Below are 12,414 nucleotides of genomic sequence, written 5' to 3'. Positions count from 1 at the left end.
ATTTGAGAAAGAAAAAAAATCAAGGACTTAAGTTTTTGAAAATGGACATAAATAGACATGGGTCATTGAAAGTGCTCGAATTGATATACACTGCTCAAAAAAATAAAGGGAACACTAAAATAACACATCCTAGATCTGAATGAATGAAATAATGTTATTAAATACTTCTTTCTTTACATAGTTGAATGTGCTGACAACAAAATCACACAAATAATCAATGGAAATCCAATTTATCAACCCATGGAGGTCTGGATTTGGAGTCACACTCAAAATTAAAGTGGAAAACCACACTACAGGCTGATCCAACTTTGATGTAATGTCCTTAAAACAAGTCAAAATGAGGCTCAGTAGTGTGTGTGGCCTCCACGTGCCTGTATGACCTCCCTACAATGCCTGGGCATGCTCCTGATGAGGTTGCGGATGGTCTCCTGAGGGATCTCCTCCCAGACCTGGACTAAAGCATCCGCCAACTCCTGGACAGTCTGTGGTGCATTGTGGCGTTGATGGATGGAGCGAGACATGATGTCCCAGATGTGCTCAATTGGATTCAGGTCTGGGGAACGGGCGGGCCAGTCCATAGCATCAATGCCTTCCTCTTGCAGGAACTGCTGACACACTCCAGCCACATGAGGTCTAGCATTGTCTTGCATTAGGAGGAACCCAGGGCCAACCGCACCAGCATATGGTCTCACAAGGGGTCTGAGGATCTCATCTCGGTACCTAATGGCAGTCAGGCTACCTCTGGCGAGCACATGGAGGGCTGTGCGGCCCCCCCAAAGAAATGCCACCCCACACCATGACTGACCCACCGCCAAACCGGTCATGCTGGAGGATGTTGCAGGCAGCAGAACGTTCTCCACGGCGTCTCCAGACTCTGTCACGTCTGTCACATGTGCTCAGTGTGAACCTGCTTTCATCTGTGAAGCGCACAGGGCGCCTGTGGCGAATTTGCCAATCTTGGTGTTCTCTGGCAAATGCCAAACGTCCTGCACGGTGTTGGGCTGTAAGCACAACCCCCACCTGTGGACGTCGGGCCCTCATACCACCCTCGTGGAGTCTTTCTGACCGTTTGAGCAGACACATGCACATTTGTGGCCTGCTGGAGGTCATTTTGCAGGGCTCTGGCAGTGCTCCGCCTGCTCCTCCTTGCACAAAGGCGGAGGTAGCGGTCCTGCTGTTGGATTGTTGCCCTCCGACGGCCTCCTCCACGTCTCATGATGTACTGGCCTGTCTCCTGGTAGCGCCTCCATGCTCTGGACACTACGCTGACAGATACAGCAAATCTTCTTGCCACAGCTCGCATTGATGTGCCATCCTGGATGAGCTGCACTACCTGAGCCACTTGTGTGGGTTGTAGACTCCGTCTCATGCTACCACTAGAGTGAAAGCAACACCAGCATTCAAAAGTGACCAAAACATCAGCCAGGAAGCATAGGAACTGAGAAGTGGTCTGTGGTCACCACCTGCAGAACCACTCCTTTATTGGGGGTGTCTTGCTAATTGCCTATAATTTCCACCTGTTGTCTATTCCATTTGCACAACAGCATGTGGAATTTATTGTCAATCAGTGTTGCTTCCTAAGTGGACAGTTTGATTCCACAGAAGTGTGATTGACTTGGAGTTACATTGTGTTGTTTAAGTGTTCCCTTTATTTTTTTGAGCAGTATATTTTGTGCAAGAATAGAAATTCTTTAGATTTTTTTAACAGGCTGACCACACCGCTTGCGTCATGTGCGAAATGTAGAAATCTATGTTATTCAATTATTGCACCCACACTGCTCGCTTGCGCCAACGAGCGTCTGCGTTGCCAAGGGCTAAAATTGAAATCAGTTCTATTTCTGATGCAGATCGTGCTGCAATTCCTGCCTCTCCCATCTCCTCATTGGTTTATAGAAGCAGGTACCCAAGTGCCATCTCCTCATTGGTTATACCCACGTGGGTGACTGAAAGACGAACGAGGTCAGTGGCGGTAATGCACCTAATTTATGAAAGTTGCCAATCGCAATGTAAAGTCAAAAGAAGAAAAGGCCTGGAAGGAAGAGATGACTAGAAACGATTCGGTTGACCGTTTTATGTGTGGATTAATTGGCGGAGTAGAGGACCTTGTGTATTTCAGGTAAAATAGCAACTCAATGTTTATATCCCAGGACAAATTAGCTAGCTGAATAGGACAAATTAGCTAGCAAGCTAACTAGCTAAATTGCAATAAATGTTTAATGCTTTTCGACCTGTACCCAAATTAATATAATTGGTTCAGAGTTTGTTTTGATATTTTAACCTGCGCGTCGTGATCTCGTTTGGTGTGGGGGGACAAAATAAATGTATGCACTATGGCGCACGATGGTTTGGGAGCAGCCAGTTTGGGTTCTGCGTAATAGGCTAAATTCCGCTGTCTGCATGTGTGTCTCCCGCCGTCTGTGAGTCCTTGTGTCACCTGCCTCGCAAGTGCGACAGTCAGGTGCATGCATGAGTGATTGAAGTTGAATGATGCAGGTTAAACAGCGGCAAGGAAGCGAGAAGGCTAACGTGACCTTCAGCTCTGCCTGGAAAATGTACATTCCAGGACTCGAGGCTCACCAAAGACATTTACAAAGACTGGCTTGTTAAAGATCCGCGGGACGAAGAGCCTGCAACAAATCAATAAAAGTGCACGCCATGGGCGAAGCAGCTGTGACAAGCCATGCTGCTGGAGCATCACACATGACTGCACAAGTTAAAAGCAGGTAGGTCCTACTCCTGGTAACACGTAGAAAGGAATACAACAGCCATAGTTAGTTACTAATGTTAATTAGTTAGCTAGATTATTCCATCTCTTCGCAGTTGGGTAAATTAACTTTAACGTTACAGAATTATTGGGTAAAATTAACGTTTGCTATGTTGTTAGCTAACGTTATCTAGATGTCCAGTCAGTTCTCCCACAAAACCACACCTGTCAATATAGTGCTAGCTAGCTAATGTTAGCCAACTTGCGGCAAGCAGAGCTGGACAGTGAACATTTCAAATAAATGACTGACTGAAAGTTTACATTTAGTTGAAGGACGTTAACTAGAGTCGTTAGTGACAATGTTTCATGACTAATGCTAGTTAACGTTAACCAGCTAGCTAGTCATTTATCCGTCTTGGACACTTATTTTCTTACAGTTCCCATTCTATTGAACTAAGTGGAAAAGTCATCGTCATCTACATCACCACCTAGACAATCTTCTACAACTACTACCACCACCACCTCAAGACAGTCCGTCATAACTGGCGTTCCCAAAGAGGACACATTGCGGGCTCAGACATTGTGGTGTCTGAATATGATGGTCTCACTACTCTTTCCACTCTAGTAAACGCACGGGTGAGTGGTATGGTTTATAAACTGTCACCTGTAACATGAAATTATTTTTAGGAACATGTTATGTATGTTTTCATATTCTCTTTCTGGCACACGTTCACACACAGGCTAGAAACAGAAATGTGTTTGATTTCAATCTTTTTTTTTCTTTTTTACTTTTAGGTGTGCTGTTCTTAGTGATGTTCCCAGACAGTGCAAAAGCCAAGACCTTCGCATGCGGGGCAACAAAGACCAGCTATGTGTGCACAGATGGCTTGGCTCCTCATTTCAGGCATTTGTTGTCTAAAAAACTCTGCTGGGGAGGAGGACTATGTACTTCTCTTTGATGAGAGCCTTAACAGAAAAACAGTCAAAGCAGTGTGACTCACGCCCGTTTATGGGATGAGGACAAAGTCGTGACAAGAATTTATGATTCTAAATTCATGGGACATGCGACTGCTTTGGACCTTAAAGCTGTCTATGAGAAGAGCACCGAAGATCTACCAAAGAAATTCATGCTTTTGCGTGGACCAAATGTAAGTTGGGCATTTTACTCCAAGGTTGAGAAGTCCCTCCTTGATTTTTATGTACACCTTATAAACATTGGCAGTTGCGGTCTCCATATTGTACATGGAGCATTTCAGAAGGGAGTGGAAGAAACCGAGTGGAAAGTTGACAGTGTACTATGTACCAACTTCTGAAGGATACTCCAGCCTGCAGGGAGGACTACTTTAACATAATTGGATCATCAGATCCCCCAATGCCACTTAAGTTTTGCAAGACACCGTGGGTTGAAAATGTGCCCGTGCTTGAACAAGCTTTAAAGTTTTTACCCCATATGGCAACATGTGAAGGCTGTAGAGAAGAGATGTCCAAATCCAGGCACAAAGTCCTTTGAGGTGATTCAGGAGGCTGTTAAGGACCCTCTCATGACAGCAAAACTGAATTTTATCTTGTCAGTGAGCAAAGAACAGACACCATTCCTCACACGCTACCAGACCGATAAGCCCATGGTGCCATTGTTCAAGCTGCGTTAGAGCTTCATAAGCAGATTCATTAAGCCAGACCTCATGAAAGAAGCGAAGATCCCTCAAACTTCTTGATGTCTTGGTGAGCCAGTCATTCAATCACATCGACTCCTCACAGGTAGACTTGGGCTTTGTTACTTGAAGAATTGTGAGAAACTAGTCCGCAGGGAATTTTTTTTGACAGAACATTGATGGACTTCAAAATCGCTTGCAAGAAGTGTATGCTCACAACTGTTAACAAACTCATTGAGAAATCCCCATTGAAGTACTCTCTGGTCTCGCATCTTTCTTTGATCCAAGGGAAATGGCAGGCACAAATGGAAAGATCGAAAATGGCCCTGACCTACCTTGTAAATGGTCAACGGGTGAAGGAAGAAGATTATGATAACCTCATTCGACAATACTCACATTTTATTGATGACATTGTCCAGGCCCAACACTCAGTTTGTATACTTTGATCCTGTCCAAGACAGCGTGAACACATTATTTTTACATGAGTATATGTCAAAGGACAAAGAGCTCAGAAATCCTTGGAGACTTTGGTCGCCAACTCCTCTTACTGTCACACGGGCAAGCCTCAGTAGAGCACGGATTCTCCGTCAATCGGCAGATTGAAGTGGAGAACTTGAAGATTCATACGTAGCACAGAGATGTATAGTTGACCACATAAGAGCTGTGGGTGGCATACATAATGTGTGCATTGACAGATCGCTGCTGATATCAGTGGCATCTGCAAGGCAGAGGTATGACGCATCAAGAAGAAGAGACAGAAGAATGGATGAGCAAAAAACAGAAGACCTTATAGATTAACTTAAAGGGAAGAAAAAGACTGACACATGCTATTGAGACCTCAGCAGACAAATTTGCACTTAAAGCGGAGAGCACAGGCAACCTCACTCTTATTGCCAAGTTCAATAGCCTGAGAAGGGGTGCTAAAGATAAGAGCTCAAATAGCTGAAAAAGTGAATGACCTAAAAGTGAATGACAAAAAAAAGTCATGTTTTTGCACTGCGACATGTTTTGTGTTAAGCTGGTGCTAATGAAATAAATGGAGTTACTTAGCTCTTCAACTCGTAAATAAGTCTGTCTTTATCGCTCATCTTACACTGTATTGTTTTGCTATGCTATGTTAGAGAAAGCAAGACACCACGTAGTCTGCCATCACTGTAACACAGCACAATTGAGAAGTGTTCACACATTCAAGCCACTCTCTATTTTTAATTGTCTGTGAGCTTCTGTAAAGCCTGCTAGTTCTCATTATAATAATTCTCAGTGTTGTAACTGTAACCTTGATCCATGTCTCAAACTATGCCATGTTGGGTCCTTGAATTGGGCCTGGAAAGGCCTTAAAGTCCTTGAATTTGATGTTTAAGAAGGTGTGGGAACCCTGGTTGGTGTTTCCATTATTTTGGCAGTTAGCTATACAATGTGTCCTGCTTATAGAAGTTTAATATGTCCCACACAGTGATCTCATCATGCAGGCAAGTTGCCGTTTTTACATTGTCTGATCTGCTTGCACAAGATGACAATGTGTGTTCCTGTCATGTGTACAGTTCCTGGTGTGTAAGCGCAAGTTGGAGAGCAAGAAGGAGGCCCTCCTGATTCTGTCCAAGGAGCTGGATACCTGTCAACAGGAGAGAGACCAATACCAGCTGATGGCCAACCAGCTCCGAGAACGCCACCAGGGACTCAAGAAGAAGTACAGGGAACTCATAGTGAGTCTACACCCTCGGAATAGGGTGATTTTTGTATCAGTTACATTTTCAGGATTAGGGGAGGGGGAATCTGATCCTAGATCTGTACCTAGGGGGAAACTTCACCCCGGAGCCACTACTTCACACTACTGCTCCTCACATTGCTACAATACCTTACTACTGCCAATCTCACGCACACTGAATTACTACACAAGAGGGACATTAAAGGCCTCATTCAATCAAAAGCTGTATTACCGAGTTCTAATAATTCAAAGTGACACTTCCGGTTTCACAAGAAATATGAAGATCAAGTTTGATTTGTTACATGCTTTGGAAACAACAGGTGTAGACTCAGTGGCATGCTTACTTATGGGCCCTTCCAACAATGCAGGGAGGAAAAAGAGAAATAATAGGAAAATAATAACACAAGGGATAAATACACAATGAGTGTATTGATAACTTGGCTACATACACAGGGTACCAGTACTGAGTCGATGTGCAGGGCTACGAGGTAATTGATGTACATATAGGTAGGGATAAAGTTACTAGTCAACAGGATATATAATCAACAGTAACAGCGGTGTATGTGATGAGTCAAAAGTTGATGGAAAAATGATCAATGCTGATAGTCTGGGTAGCTTAACTATTTAACTAGCTTTTTAGCAGGGTATGGCTTGACACCTGTATTTGGAGAGTTTCTCCCATTCTTCTCTGCAGATCTTCTCAAGCTCTCAGGTTGGATGGGGAGTGTCACTGCACATCTATTTTCAGGTCTCTCCAGAGATATTAGATCAGGTTCAAGTCCGGGCTCTGGCTGGGCCACTCAAGGACATTCAGACACTTGTCCCGAAGCCACTCCTGCGTTGTCTTGGCTGTGTGCTTAGGGTTGTTGTCCTATTGGAAGGTGAACCTTCGCCCCAGTCTGGGGTCCTGAGCGCTCTGGAGTACCGTAATTTCCGGACTATTAAGCGCACCTGAATATAAGCAGCACCCACTGAATTTAAAAATATATATATTATTTTGAACATAAATAAGCCGCACATGTCTATAAGCCGCAGGTGCCTACCGGTACATTGAAACAAATGAACTTTACACAGGCTTTAACGAAACACGGCTTGTAACAAAAATAAATAGGCTTTAACGAAGCACGGCTTGTAACAAAAATGAAATAAATAGGCTTTTTTTTTTGCAGTAAACAGTAGCCTACTAAGAAAGTCATTGGTCACTATCTTCCTCCTCCTGTACACTGAAACCATCTCCTTCGGTGTCAGAGTTGAATAGCCTCAGAATTGCTTCATCCGATATTGGATCGTTTTCATTGTCGCTCTCGTCACTTTCATCCAGAGGCAAATCCCCCACTGAGCCCTCTTCAACACGCAGCAGTCCAGTGTTTCGAAACCCGTTGATGATAGTGGATTTTTTGACAATGCTCCACGCTGTCAGGACCCACAAATTTGAAAGCGGGAAAAATCCATATATTAGCCGCGTCATTGTTTAAGCCGCGAAGTTCAAAGCGGGGGAAAAAGTTGCAACTTATAGTCCGGAATTTACGGTAGGTTTTCGTCAAGGATCTTTGTCATTTTCTCCGTTCATCTTTCCCTCGATCCTGACTAGTCTGCCAGTCCCTGCTGCTGAAAAACATAATGATGCTGCCACCACCATGCTTCACCGTAGGGATGGTATTGGCCAGGTGATGTGTGGTGCCTGGTTTCCTCCAGATGTGACGCTTGGCATTCAGGCCAAAGAGTTCGATCTAAGTTTCATCAGACCAGAGAATCTTGTCTCATGGTCTGAGAATCCTTCAGGTGCCTTTTGGCGAACTCCAAGCGGGCTGTCATGTGCCTTTTACTGAGGAGTGGCTTCCGTCTGGCCACTCTACCATAAAGGCCTGATTTGCGGAGTGCTGCAGAAATGGTTGTCTTTCTGGAAGGTTCTCCCATCTCCACAGAGAAACTTTGGACCATCAGATTTTTGGTCACCTCCCTGACCAAGGCCCTTATCCCCCGATTGCTCAGTTTGGCCGGGCGGCCAGCTCTAGGAAGAGTCTTAGTGGTTTTTAACTTATTCCATTTCATTTAAGAGTGATTGAGGCCGCTGTGTTCTTTTTTTTTTACATTTTAATTTAACATTTATTTAACTAGGCTAGTCTGTAAATAAGAATTTGTTCTTAACTATGACGGCCTACCCTGGCTAAACCCTAACGACACTGGGCCAATTGTCCGCCGCCCTATGGGACTCCCAATCACGGTCGGTTATGATACAGCCTGGAATCGAACCAGGGTCTGTAGTGACTCTTTTAGCACTGAGATGCAGTTCCTTATACCGCTGCGCCACTCTTGGGGATCTTCAATGCTGAATGTTTTTGGTACCCTTCCCCAGATTTGTGCCTCAACACAATCTTGTCTCAGAGCTCTAAGGACAATTCCTTTTGATCTCATGGTTTGGTTTTTGCTCTGACTGTGGGACCTTATAAATCATGTCCAATCATTTGGATTTACCACAGTTGGACTCCCATTAAGTTGAAACATCTGAAGGATGATCAATGGAAACAGGATGCACCTGAGCAAAATTGAGTCTTGTAGCAAAGGGTCTGAATACTTATGTAAATAAGGTATTTCTGTTTAATACTGTTACGGATACAGGTATCCTGTGTCTTTTCTCTCCTTCTCCCCTCACAGGTGGCAATCATCATTCCCCAATCTGTCACCAATCAGTCATCAATCTGAAGACACACCTCCTCCTGTTTCCATTAACCAATCACATCCCCTTTCCCCAGCTCTCTCTCCCTCTCTCTTTGTATGCAGAGATCTCTTTTTTGTTTTTGCAACTACATGTAACTTTGTCCGTTATCCTGTGAGTATTGTTATGGTGTTGACTGTTTGTTTGGTGGAAAAGGGGGTACCAAGACAAGTCGCCCATGGGCCTACATTACCCGTAGGAAAACGGTGTCTAAATACACTAGTTAGAACTGGTCAGACCACCCACTGTATTTTATTGGTTAGTGAGCTGGCTCTTGTTGAAGCAGGTAGACTAGCTTAGGGGTGTTTTTTAATACTTATTATTTCTTTCCTTGGATCCAGCTCAGCCCCTTTTCCCGCCCCCCTTTACCGTGTGTTTAAAAATAAACCATGAGTGTTTGACGGTAGACTTAAGTTGTCTGTGGTTTTTGTTCTCACTGTTCCTTTTCATTGTTATAATTTGCATGAGTTATGTTACGGGTCTCGTTTCCATGCCCCCTAGACTGCAAGGCCAAAGGGATTCGTAACATATGTTTCCAAAAATGTCAAACTGTTTTCGCTTTGTTATTATGGGGTATTGTGTGTAGATTGAGGGAAAACAATTATTTAATCAATTTTAGAACAACGCTGTAATGTAATGAAATGTGGAATAAAGGAAGGGATCTGAATACTTTCCGAATGAAATGTATAGTACATTTCATAATTTATTAACCATAGTCATATCAATCATACAATTTTACCTTGACTTCAGCTAAGTGATCTGTCCTCACTTTTTTTTTTCTTCTACATTCTAGGATGGAGACACCAGTCTACCACCTGAAAAACGAAATCAAGTAAGTCGACATCAATAGATGCCATGGCGTCAAAATATTTTAATTTCCTTACTAATTGTAGTAGCATGGCAGTCTAAAATGTGTCGACTGAAAAGTAAATGATCAACCATGTCAAATTGGATGACCGAGGTAACGGTTTGCATTATGACTGGACTGTACTGACAACACCCTTGGCCAGCAACTTCCCTATGTCAAGGATGTTATAGTATGCTAGACTACACAGCAAATTTGCGGGTGTTAAAATCTCTGTGATGAGGTAAGTGTTGTCATTGTAATATCTGAATGTTGATTCTAGTGGGGTTAACAGTGGGATCGAAATTGACGCCATATGCGGTGAGTAAATTTAAGTGTTATTTGAATCACAGTGGAATCAACACCAATTGGTGTTACTCGACTGTGTTGCGTTAATTTCCATTAACTCTGAGTGAAAAAAACATGGCAGGGGCCTCATCATATTTCCCAGCATTCTTTGTTGCAGGTTGCTTTTTAGAATAGTTTATTTTAATATGTAGGTTACTGAATTAATTAATTGATCTTATGCTGCACAAAGACAAATAACATATATTTTTAAACTAATCCAATTTTTAAGTGGTTGGACTTATTTCACCCGTTATTGAGATGGTTGTTCCAGTTTAGGTAGTCTTATTTATCAATCTCCCTACCTTGGCAGGCATTCTATCTGCAGATGCGGGTGATTTTAAAAGTTCCAACTGTTGTATATCCTAAATGGATTCCAATAGGAGTTATGACACTTTGCAATATTACTTGCCGATATGTAGCCTGCAAGCCAGGAGTTTCAGACCACTGTTAGGGTAAAACTAGGCTGTCAAAGTATGGTTGGTGTTGGGTTCTTATTTTTCAGAGTAAATAACTCACGGACACTAGAGAAGCTTTAACCAAGTTTAATCATTCCAAAAGGTTCTGTACAGCTGAAATCAGACGGCAAAACATTTCAGACATCACAGTTTATATACATCCTACTTAACCTCTCTGGGCTAGGTCAACAGCCAGTTGAATCCCGTGGCGCGTTATTCAAATACCTTAGAAATGCTATTTCTTCAATTTCTCAAACATATGACTATTTTACACCATTTTAAAGACAAGACTCTCGTTAATCTAACCACACTGTCCGATTTCAAAAAGGCTTTACAACGAAAGCAAAACATTAGATTATGTCAGCAGAGTACCCAGCCATAAATAATCAGACACCCATTTTTCAAGCTAGCATATAATGTCACATAAACCCAAACCACAGCTAAATGCAGCACTAACCTTTGATGCTCTTCATCAGATAACAATCTTAGGACATTATGTTATACAATACATGCATGTCTGTTCAATCAAGTTCATATTTATATCAAAAACCAGCTTTTTACATTAGCAGGTGACTAGCATTCCCACCGAACACTTCCGGTGAATTTACTAAATTACTCACGATAAATGTTCACAAAAAACATAACAATTATTTTAAGAATTATAGATACAGAACTCCTCTATGCACTCTATGTCCGATTTTAAAATAGCTTTTCGGTGAAAGCACATTTTGCAATATTCTAAGTAGATAGCCCGGCATCACAGGGCTAGCTATTTAGACACCCAGCAAGTTTAGCACTCACCAAAGTCAGATTTACTATAAGAAAAATGTTATTACCTTTTGCTGTCTTCGTCAGAATGCACTCCCAGGACTTCTACTTCAATAACAAATGTTGGTTTGGTCCCAAATAATCCGTTGTTATATCCAAATAGCGGCGTTTTGTTCGTGCGTTCAAGACACTATCCGAAAGGGTAAATAAGGGTTACGAGCACGACGCATTTCGTGACAAAAAATGTCTAAATATTCCATTACCGTACTTCGAAGCATGTCAACCGCTGTTTAAAATCAATTTTTATGCCATTTTTCTCGTAAAAAAGCGATAATATTCCGACCAGGAATCTGTGTTTAGGATAAAAGACGAAAGAAAATAAAAGCATGGGGTCGACTCGTGCACGCGCCTAAGCCCATTGTCCTCTGATAGAGCACTTGCCAAAAGCGCTAATGTGTTTCAGCCAGTGCCTGGAATTACATCATTCAGCTTTTTCCCGCCTTCTGAGAGACTATGGGAGCCGTAGGAAGTGTCACGTAACAGCAGAGATCCCCTGTTTTGGATAGAGATGATCAAGGAGGGCAAGAAATGGTCAGACAGGCCACTTCCTGTAAGGAATCTTCTCAGGTTTTTGCCTGCCATATGAGTTCTGTTATACTCACAGACACCATTCAAACAGTTTTAGAAACTTTAGGGTGTTTTCTATCCAAAGCCAATAATTATATGCATATTCTAGTTACTGGGCAGGAGTAGTAACCAGATTAAATCGGGTACGTTTTTTATCCGGCCGTGCAAATACTGCCCCCTATCCCCAACAGGTTAAACAGCTTGGAAAATTCCAGAAAATGATGTCATGGCTTTAGAAGCTTCTGATAGGCTAATTGACATCTGAGTCAATTGGAGGTGTACTTGTGGATATATTTCAAGGCCTACCTTTACACTCAGTGCCTCTTTGCTTGACATCATGGGAAAATCAAAATAAATCTGCCAAGACCTCAGAAAGAAAATGGTAGACCACAAGTCCAGTTCACCCTTGGGAGCAATTTCCAAATGCCTGAAGGTACCATGTTCATCTGTACAAACAATAGTACGCAAGTATAAACACCATGGGACCACGCAGCCGTCATACCGCTCAGGGAGAAGACGCATTCTGTCTCCTAGAGATGAACGTACTTTGGTGCGAAAAGTGCAAATCAATCCCAGAACAACAGCAAAGGACCTT

At 42.7% G+C, this 12,414-nt stretch overlaps 1 protein-coding gene across 2 annotated transcripts in view; it reads left to right on the top strand.

Annotated features, from left to right (window-relative positions):
- LOC115192075 (coiled-coil domain-containing protein 149) overlaps positions 1 to 12,414 on the top strand; it is a 38,325-nt gene that overhangs the window by 4,301 nt on the left and 21,610 nt on the right. Inside the window, exons 1-4 of one of the 2 annotated variants that reach the window (XM_029750193.1) lie at positions 2,323 to 3,340; positions 3,500 to 3,852; positions 5,898 to 6,059; positions 9,571 to 9,609. In XM_029750193.1, coding sequence (XP_029606053.1) covers positions 3,760 to 3,852; positions 5,898 to 6,059; positions 9,571 to 9,609 — 294 coding nt within the window. In that variant the 5' untranslated portion in view covers positions 2,323 to 3,340; positions 3,500 to 3,759. Of the gene's footprint in view, positions 1 to 2,322; positions 3,341 to 3,499; positions 3,853 to 5,897; positions 6,060 to 9,570; positions 9,610 to 12,414 lie in introns of those variants that run through there. The other variant, XM_029750194.1, reaches the window with a different exon arrangement.

This window comes from Salmo trutta, chromosome 4, assembly GCF_901001165.1.
Source record: "Salmo trutta chromosome 4, fSalTru1.1, whole genome shotgun sequence".
Classification (NCBI taxonomy): domain Eukaryota; kingdom Metazoa; phylum Chordata; class Actinopteri; order Salmoniformes; family Salmonidae; genus Salmo; species Salmo trutta.
The sequence above is the reverse complement of the archived record's forward strand: the minus strand, read 5'-3'. Positions and strand labels throughout refer to the sequence as shown.